This window comes from Diachasmimorpha longicaudata, chromosome 14, assembly GCF_034640455.1.
Source record: "Diachasmimorpha longicaudata isolate KC_UGA_2023 chromosome 14, iyDiaLong2, whole genome shotgun sequence".
Taxonomy (NCBI): domain Eukaryota; kingdom Metazoa; phylum Arthropoda; class Insecta; order Hymenoptera; family Braconidae; genus Diachasmimorpha; species Diachasmimorpha longicaudata.
In genome coordinates, this window is record NC_087238.1 from 4,747,871 (window position 1) to 4,766,660 (window position 18,790).

The 18,790-nt window shown below is 39.8% G+C and overlaps 1 protein-coding gene across 1 annotated transcript in view; it reads left to right on the forward strand.

Moving 5' to 3' along the window:
* Ds (dachsous) overlaps positions 1–18,743 on the forward strand; it is a 94,129-nt gene extending 75,386 nt beyond the window's left edge. Inside the window, exons 4-11 of the mRNA XM_064133911.1 lie at positions 1,573–1,736; positions 1,855–2,259; positions 2,772–3,180; positions 5,459–6,979; positions 8,490–8,816; positions 9,200–9,656; positions 11,503–12,701; positions 15,048–18,743. Coding sequence (XP_063989981.1) covers positions 1,573–1,736; positions 1,855–2,259; positions 2,772–3,180; positions 5,459–6,979; positions 8,490–8,816; positions 9,200–9,656; positions 11,503–12,701; positions 15,048–18,100 — 7,535 coding nt within the window. The 3' untranslated portion in view covers positions 18,101–18,743. The remainder of the gene's footprint in view (positions 1–1,572; positions 1,737–1,854; positions 2,260–2,771; positions 3,181–5,458; positions 6,980–8,489; positions 8,817–9,199; positions 9,657–11,502; positions 12,702–15,047) is intronic.
* Positions 18,744–18,790: the final 47 nt, after the last annotated feature.

Genomic DNA, 18,790 nt, shown 5'->3' on the forward strand with positions numbered 1-18,790 from the left:
TCACACATAAAAATTCCTATCGATACCGTAAATTTTATAATTAATTATATCTAACTTCGTAAAGTTGACTAGACTATAATTTTTTATTTGAGATTAAATGAAAAATTGATAGAATTTTTTTAAATTCCTATCTGGGTCAGTTTATTTAATTGACCCACATAATAAAAATTCTCTGATTTTCCTGAGTGAAAAATTAACGATAAAAATGACTAGAAAATAGCGAATTTTACCATAAGAAAAAGGCGAATGATTTTTTCCGCCCTGATGATAACAGGTCCCAGATTTTTAATAATTTTTCACATAAGAAATCAGGAGAAAAATGGTATTTTCACTAGAACCAACGGAAATGATATGAAAATGTCTGGATAATTGATTTCACGTAAAGTGAGACTAATCAAATATAATAGTGGCACATCCTCTCATTCTATAAATCACACACACATCAGTTACCTTTTATACTTTTGGGACTCATGCGCTGGAATTCTTGTCTAACGTGTACACGATAACGTGGGCGGACCGGAGAAGAAACGAACTCGTTGCGCGAAATAACACGATGAGCATTTTGCCGCCGAATAGCATAAACAATTAATGCAAAAAAAGTGACGCGATAGAGCTGTTAGTACTCCGTTAATGAACGAAATTGAATTGTCAATGTCGTCGTCAACTGATATTGAGAGCGAGAGTGCTAAATAAGAGCCATTGGATTATAACAAATTCATTCCCAAGTGTGGATATGTTAAGTACTCATTATTATCCTCGTGAATAAATGGAAATGCGACTTTTATGATTCATGTGATTATGATGAATGTATCCGCAAAATATTTGTCGTTTTTTAACGTTTATTTTTTCACTGACTATCGAGTTACCCTTGAAGTACTCAAGGTGTACAACTTCATAAGCCACCAGGCATTACTTTTTTACCCTTCATTTTATTTATTTAATTTTATATTTTTTTCCCCCCTATGTTTTTTGGTAGACGAAGGTCTGCAACGATTAAGCAGTGAAATTTTTTTCCCAATCCCCATCGCAAGTTACTCCCGACCCCATCCATGAATATTCCAAGCTCAATTAACATAACTCGGTGTTGACTCCCAAGAACGTGTATCCCAGGTAAGACTCGGAGGCCTCGAAAAATTTTTCGTTTATTTTTCACTCTTTTTCCATCCTTATTTCTTTATTTTCTGAGACACACCCGTTTTCGGTTATTCACTCAAGAAGGGAGTAATCGGTTCTGCTACCGTTTTGGTAATAATAAAGGAAAAAATTGGGAAATTTGATGATTTGGAGGGGGGACTGGTCCGATCCAGAATGAAATCCCCCACCGGGGACACTTTTATAAAGTAGCAATTGAATCTATAAGTTGGCTTTTGGAATTGTTCAGCGATTAGCAGAACCCAAGGAGAGACAAATTCTTGAAAGATTACCTGCCTGTTCCGCTGTCAATTGAAAGAATATTCGGTCAAAATTACGGAACAGTTACGGACCAAATCTCCTTATCTCGATTTGCACTTTGATCCTGATCTCCATTCCCCCCTTCGAATACCAGAATTGACGACCATTTTCATGTTTCAGGATCACGAGCGAGTAAATTTTTCCTGGCAACAGGTGGTGACGAATTCTCCATCGATCCCAACTCCGGAGTTCTTCGCACCAGGATATCTTTCGACCGAGAAGTCAAATCCAACTACATCCTGAGTGTAGGATTGCGAAACGACGTTGGCATCGGTTATTGTCAGGTAACATGACATCTGTACCTTAATACCCCAAAAACTCTTACGCAAATAGGAACGTCATCATCATCTCCCTTTACCCTGACCCCATAATTTTTTAAACCCGAACTTTCCCGATTTTCAGGTGGCATTGAGCATCGAAGACGTCAACGACAATCCCCCCTCGTTCCCCACGTCGTCTGTTCGTATATCAGTCGCCGAATCCCACCCCCTGCACACAGCCCTGTACGTCGCACACGCCAGTGATCCAGACGTGGTTCCAGCAACTCCAATCCGCTACATCCTGACCCAAAACAGCAACGAACTCTTCGGCATCGATGCCCACAACGGTGAATTATATTTAACCCGACGATTGGACTACGAGACCCAGCAACGTCACACACTGCTGATAAGTGCATTGGATGGTGGTGGTCTTTCAGCGAATCTCAGTCTCAGTGTTGAAGTTCAGGACGTGAACGACAACCCCCCGGTGTTTGAAAGAAACGAGTATCACGTTGAGATTCTCGAAGGCGCCACGCTCGATTCACAGGTGAGAAAAATCTTCATTACACGCCCATCATGCTCGCATTTGTTTATTGAGAGGAAGCCCAGTCTTATCTATTCCCAGTATTTTTATTCTCCGTGAGAATATATTTAAAAACCAAATGGTCAGTTTTTTTTTGTCATCCGTTCAGACGAACCAAGTAACGCCATAATAAAAGTAAATGAATAGACGAAGGGTGAAAGAGGCGTATATAAGAAGAGTATACACTTGGGACTTGAACATTAAACGAAGATAGAATAGTGTGTAGTTAACAGGGGCCTTATAGCCATAGATCGAGTATTTTAACCGTTCCTTTTAGCCTTTTCGTTCTTTCCCATATATCTTTCAACTACTCCAGACGAGACTTGGATGCGTAATTTCATTCGGAACGAGCAGGAAACCCATCCTTATTCGACCTTTGCACCTCAACTTCATCGTATTATATTAATATTGAGAATTGTACAATTTTCCTCAATTGATCGACGCAATAACGATAATTTTTCCGATTATTTTCGTAGGTTTTGCAAGTGACAGCGTTGGATTTAGATACTGGCAATAATGCGAGAATCAGTTATCGTCTCCAGGGCTCTTCATCATTTCGCATTAGTCCCAACACAGGATGGATATATCTCACTCAAACCCTTGACCGTGAAACAACAGATCGTTACGCACTGACAGTACTTGCTACTGACAATGGTAGTCCAGCTGCAACAGCAACTTCATCAGTTTTAGTAACAGTACAGGATGACAATGACAACAGTCCACGGTTTACCAAGGATTTCTATTCATTCGAACTCCTTGAGAATCTACCATCCGGTACATTAGTTGGTACTGTCACAGCGTCTGATCCTGATCTTGGTAAGAATTCACTGCTGAGATACACCGTCGTTCAGCATAACAGCAGCTTTGCCATCGATCCTGATACTGGTGAGTCCTATCCTCTAAAACATTTGACATTAATCAGGTGGTCGTGTGTGGTGGTGCCTCATGTATTCGATTTTAATTAAGAACATCTTCATTAAGATGGATTTTTCTGCACATTCGACGTTCGTTTGTGACCACATGGCTCGATTTTCCGTCATATCCTCACGTTTCAAGGCCCCTACGATCTTTATAGACCATTTTCCAAGAGATGTCTGTCTGGGTGTGTGTGCACATACCTCGATAATAAATGATGCGCTCGCAGTGATCGATGACGCGATCGATAGGTCTTCACGTAACTTAGTGCTGATTAGATTTTGGGTTATTGACCGATTACGCTGATATACATTTTGAGACGCGAACAAATGTAGTAATAAAAATCCTTATTTTTATATAAACAATTGATTGTTGCAGTGCATCATATTTACACGCGCGTTTCACTCATAACTATGATAGTGTTTAGTGAATCAACACTTTGCACCAAGTGATTTAGACATTTTTCGTACCAAAATGAAAAAAAAGATTTCTCCAAAACATTCAATAAATATTTTTTTTTACATCTTGACTCGAGTCATGTCATTATATACCTTATGTCTACTATGTACAAGGGCTATAGCTTCCCGACGACACCCTAAACTATTATAAATTAACTCATATTTAATTCCAAATATTTTTTTGATCCTGTTAAGAGCCAACGGCCTCGCTTCCTCCACCGTATGCCCTCGCGCTCCTAAATTTCATCAATGTTTATATAACTTGAATTTAATATAAATACGAAATACATATTACTCCACGTGTATCACCAATCACACGCACACATTTGCAAATGCACATGCGCCTGCCGCGGAAGTAATCTCACGAGCGATTCGTCGCAGCCGGATGATAATCCGATATACCCATTATATTCTACTGAGGTGGGGTGCCTCAACTCAAAACCTCATCCTCACAAGTTTCACTCTTCTTTCATTCCTCTCATTTTTTTTTTATTTCTTCTCGCTGCCTCCTGCATGGGATCACCACCCTCTTGCGGACGGGTTTAACGACGCGATCGGAATTCGTTTTGAAACTCTCCTCTGTATGTGTGTTGCGTATATTTCAAAGAAAGGTAGGAAGAAGAAGATGAGGATGGGGTGGGTAGGGGGGGGGGCAAGGGGAATTCACGCGAGAGGTCGAGGAAGAAAGATAGATTGATCAAGGACCCTCTCGGCATTGGGTGCTACAGAGGTGCCGTAGAGATGGGTATATAAGACTATTAATTTTCTAAATAGCCACTAGCCTCTATCTAAAGGCTCTGAGACACGTATATAATTTACGCTTTTGCTCTACCCTGTTGCGTCAATCTCATATACTCATGTATACATTATGATCTATTGTTACATTTTTTTTTTTCATTACCTCACGCTGGAAAGTACTTCTCAAGTAATCAGGGATTGAATCGTTGATTGATTTGTATTCAATGGGAATCTTTCTTCTATCGCCAGTATTTCCACTTTGTTTCCGTCTCCTGGAGATTTTAATTGAATGTAATGGTGAATGTTCACAAAGATATTTAATTTTTAGTGTAAATGATTACGTGGAATATTTCAAAATTGTCTGAATGAAATTCGTTTTGTTTTATATGAAAATTTTCGTCTTGTCTTTTTATACTGGGCATGATGATCTTCCACGTGGTTGATAGCCTCGACTAGTCGGTCTAATCCCATGCTGGGGTTGATGAACAATCAGAAAGCCCACGATCAAGAGTAGATTACAGTTCAAGATATGACGAGTGGAGAAAACTAAATAATTTAAAGATGCAAATGTCAATCAAATTTATAGTCGTAATTTAAGAACTCAAGACAAGGGTAAACTACCCAATTTGTCTGGCTTTATCAACTTCTTCGTGATTATTGTTTTACAAAAAAAATTAGCGAGTTGGAGAGTTTTATTGTCCGCCGAATACCGAGACATGTTCAAATATTGAGAAGGAATGAGAGAAGGAACTTTTTAAAGACTATAGTAAAATCCGACAACACGAAAAGTGCATTAGCGCTCGTCCTACTACCCTTCTTCGAGTGTATTTTTTATTTCTTTCATGTCCCTGTATATTATAGGACAACATTGGTCCTCTCAACATTTATAAACATAAATGACATTTTACCGAAAATTTCGGAGGGACTGACTATTGACGTAGGTAGAAGATGAAAGTATCGGTGATAATTAATGTTTATTTTCGGTATTTAAAGACAAATACGATGCAAATCACCGAGAAAATTTGTCAATCAATTTTGTTTTTATTTTTTAGGTGAAATAATAACGAGAGAACCACTAGATCGTGAGCTTAGGAGTCTCCACGAACTTGTCCTTGAAGCGAGAGATCATGGGAGCCCTTCAAAAGCAGCTAGAGTACCTCTACGTGTATCGATTCTCGATGTCAACGATAATTCACCTGAAATTGTTGATCCCCAGGGGGACATTGTGAGTGTCCGCGAGGAGCAACCAGTTGGTACAGAGGTAGCACGAGTTAGAGCACTGGACGCTGATCTTGGTGAAAATGCTACCATCACTTACAGTATTTTGAAAGATCGAGACTCGGATGGCTACAATGTCTTCACCATAGATCCAATAACAGGCATGATCAGGACCAAATATGTTCTTGATCATGAAGAGAGAGATGTCTACAAGGTGTCGGTTAAAGCAAGTGATGCTGGCAGACCGTCGAGACACAGTATTCGAATACTCAGAGTGGAAGTACTCACTCTGGCTGATAACAGACCAACATTCACAAGTAGCAGTCTAACTTTTCATATTCGCGAAGATGCGAGCATTGGACAGGTGGTGGGATCTGTCTCTGGAGCAGGACCTGCAGGAAGAGTTGCTTATACACTCACATCACTGACACCTGTGACTCAACATCCTGCGTTTGATGTTGACAGATCATCGGGTCAGATTGTCGTGGCCCATTCGTTGGATAGGGAGAATGTGAGTGAATATCAGTTGGAGATTAGGGCCCTTGATACAACGTCTATTGGGAATCCCCAGAGTATCGCAGTTTCTGTTAAAATTTTCATCGACGATGCGAATGATAATTCTCCAAAGTGGCCGCAAGATCCTCTTTTCATTAGGGTCTCAGAGGGCTGTTCAATTGGCATGACAATTTATAATCTGACTGCCACCGATGCTGATGCTGGCGATAATGGAGATCTTCGCTATGATCTGGTCTCTGAATTCCCAAATGGTGGGATATTTTCGGTTGATTCACTCACTGGTGCCCTCACTATCATGAAGACATTGGATCGTGAAGAGCGAAGTGAGTTTACACTACTGTTGAGTGCAACTGATGGTGCACCTGTTGCCGAGAGACACACGACAACTGTCACAGCCAAGGTGGCAGTATTGGATCAAAATGATAATGACCCTGTGTTCATCGCTCCCAATAATACGAAAATTTCAGTAACACCGGATCTGCTGCCTGGGGCCAATATCGTGAGGGTGATAGCGACTGACAGAGATACTGATAACAACGCTCGTATATCATATGTCATTACATCGGGAAATGAAGATTCAAGTTTTGCGGTTGGATATGAATCTGGATTAGTGACACTCGTTCGTCCACTTATCAAGGATACAATACTTCAAATAACAGCCAATGATCACGGCTCTCCACCTCGTCGTGCAATTCTCAATTTAACAATATCAATGGCTATCGGTCAGAGCAATGGACCACCACGGATACTCCTGGAAGATCCAGTTGTACGAGTTTCTGAACATCTTGATGTTGGTGGAGCCATTATCAACGTTGCAGGACCAGCACTGGGGAATCATGGTGAGCCCTCATTGTTTACCAACATGTCTTGACTATATTATTATTTATTATTATGCAATTCGTCACAATTTATTTCATCACAATCAGAAACATAAGTGCAGGTGATACCACCCCCTTACTACGGCAATTAATTGATTAATCAACGAATTATTTGCGATAAATAATTTGATTGTTTAATGCAAACTAATCACATTACCAAGGTATTCATTACGAGCATAGTATGTCACATAGTAATGGTATTCGATAGTTTAAAAAATCGAAAAAATGATATTCTGAATCTTTCACTGCCCCTCTGTGACAGAATCTCACCAAGTACCCCACAGCCTTGTATATACTATTTAAATGCAAATTTTCCCACAATACTATTCGATCGAATTTCGATGTTATCGATTCAAGAAGGTCGGACTTTGTATCAAGGGCACAAAGTCGAGTATCCGGGTAGGGTTATTTGAGAAACACAGGATGTTAAAACCCATATATAAAATAAATAAACTAAAAGAATAAATAGATATGTGGAGGGAAGGTGGTGGAGGAAAAACAATGGCCGCGTATATCATCATGCGAAAGAGGTTTAGTCTCTGCCGCGCTACGCATAGGCAAATCACCCAAGGTGCATGACCATGTCCCATTCCCCTCCTTCCTCCTCTTTGCTTTTTCAACATAAAACCAAAGAGGGGTAGAGTCCTTTTCTTTGCATGCACTGGAGTCGGCATGAGCTTTGTCTAAAACCGCTTAAAAATCACCGACAGGCTCAACGACGTACTGTGGAATTTGAGAATGGAATACATTAAAATGCTAGAACTTAGTTGAGTGAGAGAAAATAAATAAACAAATAAATAAATCAACACTGGTCTATTGTCCACATAATCCTTAACTATTGAGGGATTTTTTAATTGGGGATAATTTCTCGGTTGTTCTTTGATAATTTTCACATTCTCGTGGTCCTAAATTGTTCAGAATATCGAGGACAATTCACTTTCGCGATAATTTATTTTCCTCTGTTTTTTTTTTATTATTTCCCGTGTTCCGGTATGTCAAAAGTTCACGCATTGCTCGTTTTAACAAAATGCAATGCGGCCCACACGGATGACCTGGCTGTCGGACTATGGGTCCCTTTAGATATATCCACATATTATTGTCTTTTTTTTTCACGGGAAAAAAAATAAATAAACGTTTGGAACACTCTGAACGAGCAAAGAGGTGGATTATATTCTACAATGTTGCCATTTGCGACGACATTCACATGTGCCGGTCCACTAAGATCGGATTTCGGCTACGACGTTACCAGCCGGAATTATTGTAATTTATTACCAGTCTTTCGTCGCACAAAATACATCCAACTATTTTTGTCCTTCGTTTCAATTTGTTTTCTTCTGATTTTTGACGATTTTTTTTTCCCTTCAAAAATTATTTATTCCGATTGTCATATCTTGATTATAAATTAGGATCATCCCTCTGTAAATGTGATGAATATTTATCTTTTCCCTCTGGTATTTCTATTTTTTTTCAGCTAACGTAAGCTTTCGCATTCCCGATGGTGTGGGTGCCAACAAATTTTCAATATCTCCGAGTGGATTGGTGACCCTTGCTGAGGCCCTTGATCGTGAAAATACGGAATACTATTATGTACCTATTCTGGCTAAATCCAGTAAATTACTCGATTTAACAACGTTGAAAATTGTTGTTGAAGATGAGAACGATAATGCACCTGAATTTCGTACTGGAGCTTGTTACACACTGGCTGTACCTGAAAATCAAGAAATATCGATAATACATACCATTGCAGCTGTTGATCTCGATAGTGGCAAGAATGGAGATATAACTTATAGCATAATAGGTGAGTGAATTTTTAGTTATAAATAATTTCACTGGCGAAGTGGTAAAAGAAGATAAGTGAACTCATTTCCGAGTCGACTTTTTGCGTAATATCTCCGAATCTAAGCGAGATAGCGCAATTTTTGTCATAACATTTATTGTAGTGTGTAATTTTCTCCACAAAAAAGGTCATGACAAAAATTTTTCTATCGCCCTTAGATTCCGAGATATTCGCCAAAAACCGGCTCATAGCCAAAAGTGACTTATCTTGTTTTGCTCCTTCGCTACTGATTCGTTGAAAATTTATACAATTAAAATTTTGATAATAAATAATAATATAAATATAACAGTATCTAGAAATATTGAATTATCATTTTCTACGAACGCCCCAATTTATGTCCTCAGGAGGCAATGACGGAGGCAAATTCCGACTCGATCCGGCCAGTGGGGACCTATCGGCGACGAGTTTGGACTGCGAAACTGTCTCCAGATACATCCTAACAATATCTGCTCGTGACAAAGGACATCCCAGTCTAGAGGCTCACTGCAACATATCTATAATTGTCCTAGACGTTAACGATAATTCACCGACATTTGCACCAAACCACCGTGACACTCTTCGGCTGACAAAATCCCCGGAGTATCCAACTTTTACTCAATCATTTCATCAGTATTATCCTAATTATTCCGGTAAATACACCACAACTATTTCCGAGGATGTGCCCACTGACTCGTCAGTGATGACAGTCCGAGCCACCGATCCGGATCAGGGATTTAATGGGAAAATAACGTATACCATTGCTGAAGAGACAACGTGGCTCTTCAGGGTTGACAACCTCACTGGTGTCATTACTACCGCTGGGTAAGAAAGACCACTCACATTATTTTATTTTTATTTAGGTCTCGCATTATGTTTCTCTAGTATTCGTTTAATTAATCCATTAAATTAATTAATGTTCATTGAATAATTAACATTCATGAATATGGATTAATTTTTATCCCATCAGTAGTCACACAAAAACTCCATTGCGCAGCAGTAGAAGGTTTATTACCCGATTAGGATCAGGGATATTGCACTTTCTTGAGATCCTGCCCAACGCATTAAAGAAGGTTGGGATTGAGAAGAGATCGGATGCGTCGTAAAATAGAAAGGGAACAGAGGAGAAAAAAAAATGTCGAGAGAAAATTTAAAAACCCACCCATTCGCAATAAGTGTACACACACGTGAAAAAGAGACATATAAAGATGAGCCGCCGTAAAATTATCGAGTCCCACTCCCGGAGAAATGATATAATATTAGACGGTATTCGTAATCCACAGGGAGAGGACATTTTCATTGGTTTTGCCGATCGTTCATTAATTTTTCGTCTGCGTTCGCATTAAATCTCAGATGCTGATACGATAATAATTTGAAGGGTAGATAATGAATAGGCGAGTTCATTGATCCCTGACCGAACGTAAATACTTATTATTAGTGTTATCTATACAATAATAATTAAAAATTCAGGTACGAGAGCCATCGCCAGTATCGAGATAAGTGATACAATAAAAAATCCACGAGTTTGATAGTTGCAGATTTGAAATGACTCATTCAAACGTATAAAGGCTGAAATCTTAATGACAAATCCCGACTTTGTGTTAGCCTCCTCGGTAAACTATAAAACTTTTTATACATTCGTTTTTCCCTCAGCAATCTCTGAATGTCAACCGGATTCGAAGGTCGATCTCATAACCATTCCCACATCCAATAAATTTTAAAACATTCTCTCCTTTATCTTAACTTTGGCATGAAATTTCCGTTATCAGAAATTCCAATGTTGGAATGAAGCTGAGAGATTTCTCCTTTATATAGTTGAAGAGAATTTCAAATGAATGGATGGTATTAATGTCAGAATTGAATATTAAGAGAAAATTTCGGCTGATGATTCAGAGAAATCCAGTAATTTTTTAGTAGACTCGTTGATAAACTGCCAACAAAAGCAGTGAATATACGGTCACCTGTGATTTTCTCCCTTCGTTATTATTGTCCATTGACATTTCTTTGCATCACGAGGGAACCATAGACATGGTTTACTTCGTGTCGTTCTGGGTTTATCACAGAAATACAAGAGCGGTGGTGTTCAAGGTGAAATGTTAGGAAATAAATATGGTCAATTCTCCTCTTCCGCTTTCACATTGGGGTTGGTATTATAAACATGGGGAATTTTTTTATACAACAGTCGTGTGTCATTTTATCCGAAGGCTCCACATGGCATTTCAATGGATTTATTTTGTAATACTGCAAAAAGACGCGTACGCAAAGCCAACAGACGTTTTTTCGCAGTCTTTTTGACCATTCAAACATTCAGATTGAAAATAAGTTAAGAGGGGTTGGGAAAAAATGGACTTGTGAAGGAGATGGGACATTAATGCAGTCGTGAATTATAAAATTATGTTTGAGATATATTCAATCGAGAATTTATGCCACTTGATATTTAAAACGGCTTTAACGTGATGAGTTTCGCAATTGATGTTTCACTCTTCACTTAAAGGTTTCGATCAGTTTGATGAATCAATTAATAGGTAACTCTGGCTAATTTGAATAGGTAAATTTTAAACCCGAACTTTTATTTTTTTTCCAACTCCCCAAAACACTCCAGTTCCTCATTAACATCATGATGTAACAATTAAAATATCTTGTACATCAAAAATGATTTTTATCTGTTTAGGCAACTGGACCGTGAACGCCAGGCAACGTATAACTTCCTAGTGGTTGCCACTGATGGTGGTTTGTACGATGCAAAAAGTACAACGATACCAGTCGAGATAAATCTGAGTGACGTCAATGACAATTCCCCAGTTTTCGAAATAAATCCATTCCGAGCAACAGTGCCATCATCCACCCAACCTGGTCACAATATTCTCCAAGTAAAAGCTAAAGACAGTGACGTTGGTATCAACGGAGAAATCATTTACTCATTTTCTCACGAAGAGGAGAAGCCAAAATTCCGGATTCATCCGACCACTGGTGTGATAACAGCCACCACAACCCTCGTCCAAGAATTCGGCAGAACATTTCATCTTTCGGTAATTGCCAGGGACCGAGGGAATCCCCCAAAGTCGTCGACAGCTCTGATTGAACTCAAAGTCGGTGATGCTGATGACCTCAATCCAATGCTGATGTTCCAAAATAACACATACGAGGCTGTCATACCGGAAAATTCGCCCTTCAACACTGAGATCATTCGAGTGACAGCTGTGAGATCAGATGGACGTCGACAGCACATGTCTTATTCAATAGGCACTGGTAATGAGTACGACACGTTCATCATCGACGAGGAGAGTGGTACTGTTAAAGTTAATGATCCATCGAGACTCGACGCTGAGTTGTCGATGAATTTTGATGATCACCACAATCTCTGGAAAAGCAATTCGGATAATCACATGTCCAAGGACATTCGAGTATCATCAAGTAGAATTTTGACGTTAGTCGCCAAGACAACTGGGCCAGATCCCCTGGAAGCTTATGCCAGACTGGTGATCCGGATATCTGATGTCAACGATAATCCACCAATTTTTACCCAGAGCCAGTACTCAGCGACAGTCCTCGAAGGAAATGCCAAAGGAAATTTCGTCGTTAAACTCTCAGCAAGTGATGCTGATCAGGGAGTCAACAGTAAAATTCTTTACCACATCGTGGACGGTAATCCTGACAATGCTTTCATCATCAGTCCACCTTACAGTGGTGTAGTGCGTACGAATATTGCACTGGATCGAGAAATTCGGGAGAAGTACAGATTAACGATAATTGCAACTGATCAGGGAAATCCTCAACTCACTGGGACAACAGCCCTGAGCATTCGAGTGATTGACGTCAATGACAATCAGCCAACCTTTCCGGGACACAATGTGATATCCATTCCAGAAGGTGAGCAATCATGTATTATATCTTGGGTATTCATCGAGGCGATTCTCCGGGGATTATCTGATACTATTATATCACGTAAAACAGTTTGATCGCGGATAAAACTATCAACAATTTGCGTGGTTTGTCTATTTGTATGGTAAAGTACCGTTGTGTTATCGTGATTACATTTTTAATACCCACCATTGGGTTGGAATGAATCAAGGGGCATATCACATGTCATGAATTAACGGAAGTTCAGGATTGCTCTGGGATAGTTATACATTCGTCACGGATGCCCAGGAAAATTATCTAATTGTAAGTTGCATTTGAGGTAGAACTCCACTGGGTAGAGTTTATATTTCCCAGAAGATGAAATATTTATCTCACTGACGACAACATAAAGACGTCATAATTAACATTGGGATCTGCATTCGAACAGCATCAATACCAATTATCGTCTCATATAAAAATTATCATTTTATTTTCACTAACAATGACATGTACGTGATGACGTGTTACCCAGGAGCTGTCTGTCAAAATTCAACGAAAATGAATAACAGCAAGGGAGGACAGAGTTGTGTTCTTCATTGAATCGTATCCTGTCAATGCTCCGGTTGGTTAAAAAGACGAGAAAGAATTGAGGAACAATATGGCTATGGGAGACAAGGTGGGGCCCACTCGTAGCCTCCTATCTCTCCCTAAGTTATGCAGATTGTTCGGAACAGTTGGACTTTAATGTCGGCATAAATTCTTTACCACTTAACTTTATACTTGCAGCACAACTTGCTTGACTTTTGTTTTTCACATTTTATTTTCACGTTTCATTTCTCCGTTGGTTGTTTCGTTAAGACCTCATCTCGTGGTAACGTGGGCGGATAGACGCTTCTGATCTATGATAGCTTGGTAATTTTCTCGCATGGAAAATTAAACTCAAATTTTGACAACATAATTTTCACCATTAAATGTGCATTTATCGTACTGTTATTTTCATCAATGAAATCACATGACGGAATAGGGGAATATTTTTTTACCACGTGAATGGTTATCGCTTGACCGATAATTGATTTTAATTACTCGAGTTGAATCGAAAGATTTTAATTACCCCAGGAGAATTACCGATGGGGAGGATATCCTTCAGCCCCGCCTGCGTTTTAATGGTTTCTTGAACTCGTTTTCATCGCGGAACTCTCTTTCCAAATGTGGATGAGAAGAGGAAGAACAAGAAAAATAAGAATACGAAGAGTTTATATTCAGACTTTGCGGTATAGAGGATTTTAATCGCGTGCACACTGCACTGCATTTCCGTAAAAGGATTAAATTGGTTGATACCAATTCACCTGAAATCATATGGTAGAAAATTAATGGTAAATTAATATTTGGAAAATATTTTTCTATCTGTGATTAATTGAAATTAACTTTTAACCAATGGCCTATGAGAGTAATTATTTTAATTAAGAATTCATGTTCCTCGATGATGGCCTTTGAATATATTCTCACGTACTCATTGGCCGGAGTTTGTTGGCACCTCAAAGGTGAACAGCACCAGTCGAAAAGCGATTTACATGACTTTAATGGTCAACCGGGGGGAATTTATGACAGGACGTTAAGGACTCTCTTTTCACACTTGTTTAGGTCACCCTGGGGTACGTATTACTGTATCAAACACCACAGGGACATCACCCCAATTCACTCCGAATCGATATATTAAAATATCTCGTATCAATAATTATCAGTAAAATTTGATTTTATTTTTCTCTCTTCATTCTCTCATTCCAGTCGTTTCATTCCATTTTCACTTCTCGATAATTCACACCGATTCCATACACGCGATCATTCGAAATGAGAACATGAGCGAAAAAAAAAGCAGAAGGGAAAGTGAGAGAGGGCAGAGAAGATCGAAAAAGAAATTACTTAGTTTTTTTTTCTTCATTTTTAAATTCGATACCTCTCTTTTTAAGTTTCATAACATTTTTTACTCGCTCATCCATTTATTTGTTTTGCTTCCTTTATGTACTGAAGAGAGACTTGAGGAACGTACGTCGTTTCTCTCCACTCAGGTAGATGAATTGCCTTGATAGGCAGTATCCAATGCATTTTAAGTACGAGCATAAGTGTGTCTCAGTTTGAAAGAGAAAACCAGAAAAAAAAAACAATGAAAGTTGTAGGTAACCCATCAATGGAGATTCCATCACTTAACTACTCTTGTCGCATAAAATATTTACAGTGTGAGGTTTATTTTGTCAATAATACTGTTTCGTCGAGAAACAAAATAAAAAAATTAAACCAAACATTTAATTAAAATGTCGGAGGCTGAAGAATCCGAATTTTCGAAATTCACCGGCTAAAAATTCTCAATTTTTTTTTCAGATACTTCGGTCGGAGCAGTATTGACCACGATGACTGCCAACGACGTTGACAGCTCCCCAGCTCTGACCTATCGCTTCGGTAAGACCACCGAGTCAGTTCCCTTCAGCATCGACCGATACAGTGGTAAAGTGATCCTGAGACAGCCCCTGGACGCCGAGGAACGCTATGAATACAGTCTCCAAGTGATCGCCAGCGACGAAATCCACGAGACCACCACCGAACTAGTTGTCAGACTGACAGACGTCAATGATAATGCCCCGAGATTCCACCAAAATGCCTACATCACGACATTGTCAGAGGGTCCAGACAATCTCGAAGAAATAGCGATAGTCAATGCAACAGACGACGATTTCTTGGAAGTCAACAGGATGATACGTTATTATTTACCCCACCCAGTGGAAGGATTCTCAGTTCATCCTGACACAGGAGTAGTGACTGCCAATAAATCAGCTCTGAGTCGACCACTGCCAAAAGACATTGAACTGACAGTAGTTGCTAAAGATTCTGGCAAACCGCCCTTGTCGTCTAATTGTTCAGTGATCATTAGACTGAGTGGACTCAGGAGTTCCTCATCAAACAAGGAATTCCAACTGAACATCAGTGAGAACGCAACGAGAGGAACGACGATCCTAAAATTAACAGATGTAGGACTACTCGATGGAGTCATTGTATCCGGAGATGACGGAACGTTCGAGGTATCCAGAGGTGACCTAATACTGATAAAAAATCTCGACCGAGAGACCAAAGACAAATACGTCCTACACTTGAGTTCTAAAGCCTCAAACAGATCATCCGACAGTCTGTCTACCTCTGATGTGATCCTGATATCAATTGATATCTCCGATGTCAACGATAACTACCCAGTTTTCGTGGAGAAGAGTCGTGAAGTATCAATCCCAGAAGACTCACCCCCTGGGACGAATCTCCTGAGTGTTCTTGCTACTGACAATGACTTAGTCAAAACCCCAGCATCAACGATTTCTTATTCAATCACTTCTGGCAACGACGTTGGCCTCTTCACAGTCAACAGCACGACGGGGACTATTTTCGTGAATTCCACCCTGGACTGCGATCTCTCCCCACAAACGTACAGTCTCATCGTCCTGGCATGTGACACTGACACGAATCCCCTCTGTACCCTCGCAAAAATCAGGATAAACCTCGAAGATGTGAATGACAATTCTCCGAGATTCGCTGTATCAGAATATCTTGAATTCGTCGGTGAAAATGAAGCAATCGGCACTCGCGTATTCTCTGCAATGGCATCAGATCTTGACAGAGGAATATTTGGCAGTGTCAACTACTCAATAGTCTCAGCAGCAGCATCAGGCTTCTCGGAGATTGACGACAGTTGGAAGCTCTTCAACGTCGAGGCAACCACTGGATCCGTAACAACTCGTGCGATATTCGACTATGAGCAGAGAAATCGTTACGCATTCACCCTGAAAGCGACTGACACTGGGGGTAGAACAGCTGAGGTGCGAGTTCGCATTGAGATTGACTCGAGGGATGAATTTTACCCACAATTCACCGAACGAATGTACAAATTTACTCTTAGAAATGGTCAGAGTCAAGTTGGTAGTATAATTGGGCATGTGACAGCAACAGACAGAGACAAAGGTCCTGATGGGAGAGTTGTCTATCAATTGACATCTCAGCATCCTTACTTCAAGATCAATAGAACAACTGGGACTCTTATTCTGAAGAAGAAATTTCATTTTGATGCTATAGAGGAGTCTTCCAGACTAGTGGTGTCAGCCAGCTCTGGCAGACAAGGCTCTCTGTTCAATATGACTGTCGTGGAAATTCGATTTGATAATAATGATAATGAAAATAGTGTTTATGGTGGGGAGAATTCGCTCGCAACGCCCAGTAATTTAGGAACGAACATGGCAATTGCGACGTCATCAGGACTTGCAGACTGGGCCCTGGGACTTCTGATTACTCTAGTGCTGTTGATAGCCAGTTTTGGAGCGATATTTTTATTCCTTCACTTCAGGAGTAAAAAACTTAAGAATAATACGAAACCTGGTCTCACTGGGGAGAGCAATGCGACGAGCTCCAACAGTTACGTGGATCCGAGCGCCTTCGATACAATTCCAATAAGAAGTGTCGGAAATGTCGGAAATTGTAGTAATGTCGGTGGTTCAAATAGTACTGGAGGTGGGGGTGGGGGCTGTCAATTTGCACCCCCCAAATACGATGAGATACCGCCATATGGGACCTCCGGGCAGGGACAACAGCACGCCACTTCGGAGATATCGGGAAGTGATCAGAGTGGATCGTCTGGACGAGGATCAGCTGAGGATGATGGTGAGGACGAGGAGATCAGAATGATCAATGAGGGACAAACAACAGATTCAGCTAGTGATCTGTCTGTTCATAATACGCAAGAGTATCTGGCGAGACTTGGCATTGTTGATCCACCAAGTGGTACACCTAGACGTCCACCAGAAGCTCTACCACTTGACAGTTTACATTTGTTCGAGGACGAAGCTGTTACTGAGGCAGAAATAGCGACGCTGATTTATGGAAAAATAGGAAGTGAGAGTGGAGGACCAGCGTCGGGTCTTGGGGTACCAGGAGGGCCATCCATGAATGGTTCATTGAGTTCAATAGTACATAGTGAAGAGGAACTTACTGGTTCTTATAATTGGGATTACCTTCTCGATTGGGGGCCTCAGTATCAACCTTTGGCTCATGTTTTTGGTGAAATAGCGAGGCTCAAAGACGATACTGCTAGTTTTCATTCGACAAATTCAAGTGGTAGCGCCAGATTAAAAAGTGTACATAAGGCACCACCACCTCCACTGCTGACATCAGTTGCTCCTAGATCAATGGCAGCACCAGCACTTGCCAGGGGGATTCTTCCAAGATCACCAATCAGTCATGATGCCTCGACATTTCCATCAGCTGCACTGAGTCCAAGTTTCTCACCATCGTTGTCACCACTAGCCACTAGAAGTCCCAGTATCAGTCCCCTGGTGCCAACGTCAGCACCGAGACAAGGAGGCAACAGAATGCCGGTTGTCGATAATGAATTGAGGATTTAGAACTGAATGTTTTATTTAATTTATTTCAACGAAAATATCATGCTCAACTTCATTGATATCATTTGACAATTAGGAGACAATTGATTTTAAATGCTTTGAGACTTCAATTGTTTATGATTCATTAGTTGTTGTAATATAACGTGTACATGTCCTATTATTTTTGAATTTTGAAGAAAATCATTCCGATCGATTGCAATACTGTAAATATTTCATTGACATTCGATTGATCGACGGTTATCAGACTGGCAATTTAGATTTAAGTAGCAACTGTATATAAATTATAAATTTTTTCTTCCTTCTCATCATTAATCATTTTTCGTGATAACAAAAATGTGAATTTTTTCTCATGTGACTGACATTCAATTGCTATTCAACGCGATTTAAAAAATTGTATAGATTTTTTGGCAGTCTCGTGTGATGAATTGAGAAGAGCTTCGATTGTAAAGTGTTCGTCCAGAAGCCACTCCATCATTTAATCACCAAGAAAGAACTGATTCTTATGGTACGACAGTTTAAGAATTTTTCTAGAGATAAAATATTTTGTACGATATTGTCTTAGATTATTGTATAAAAAAAAATCTGTCACCAAGGGAGACGGAGAATTCTTGCAGTTATAGTAAATGAATTTTTTAGTGAAAAAAAATTGAGATAATTTATTTATCTACCCATCCAGAGGACATTTATTGGGGA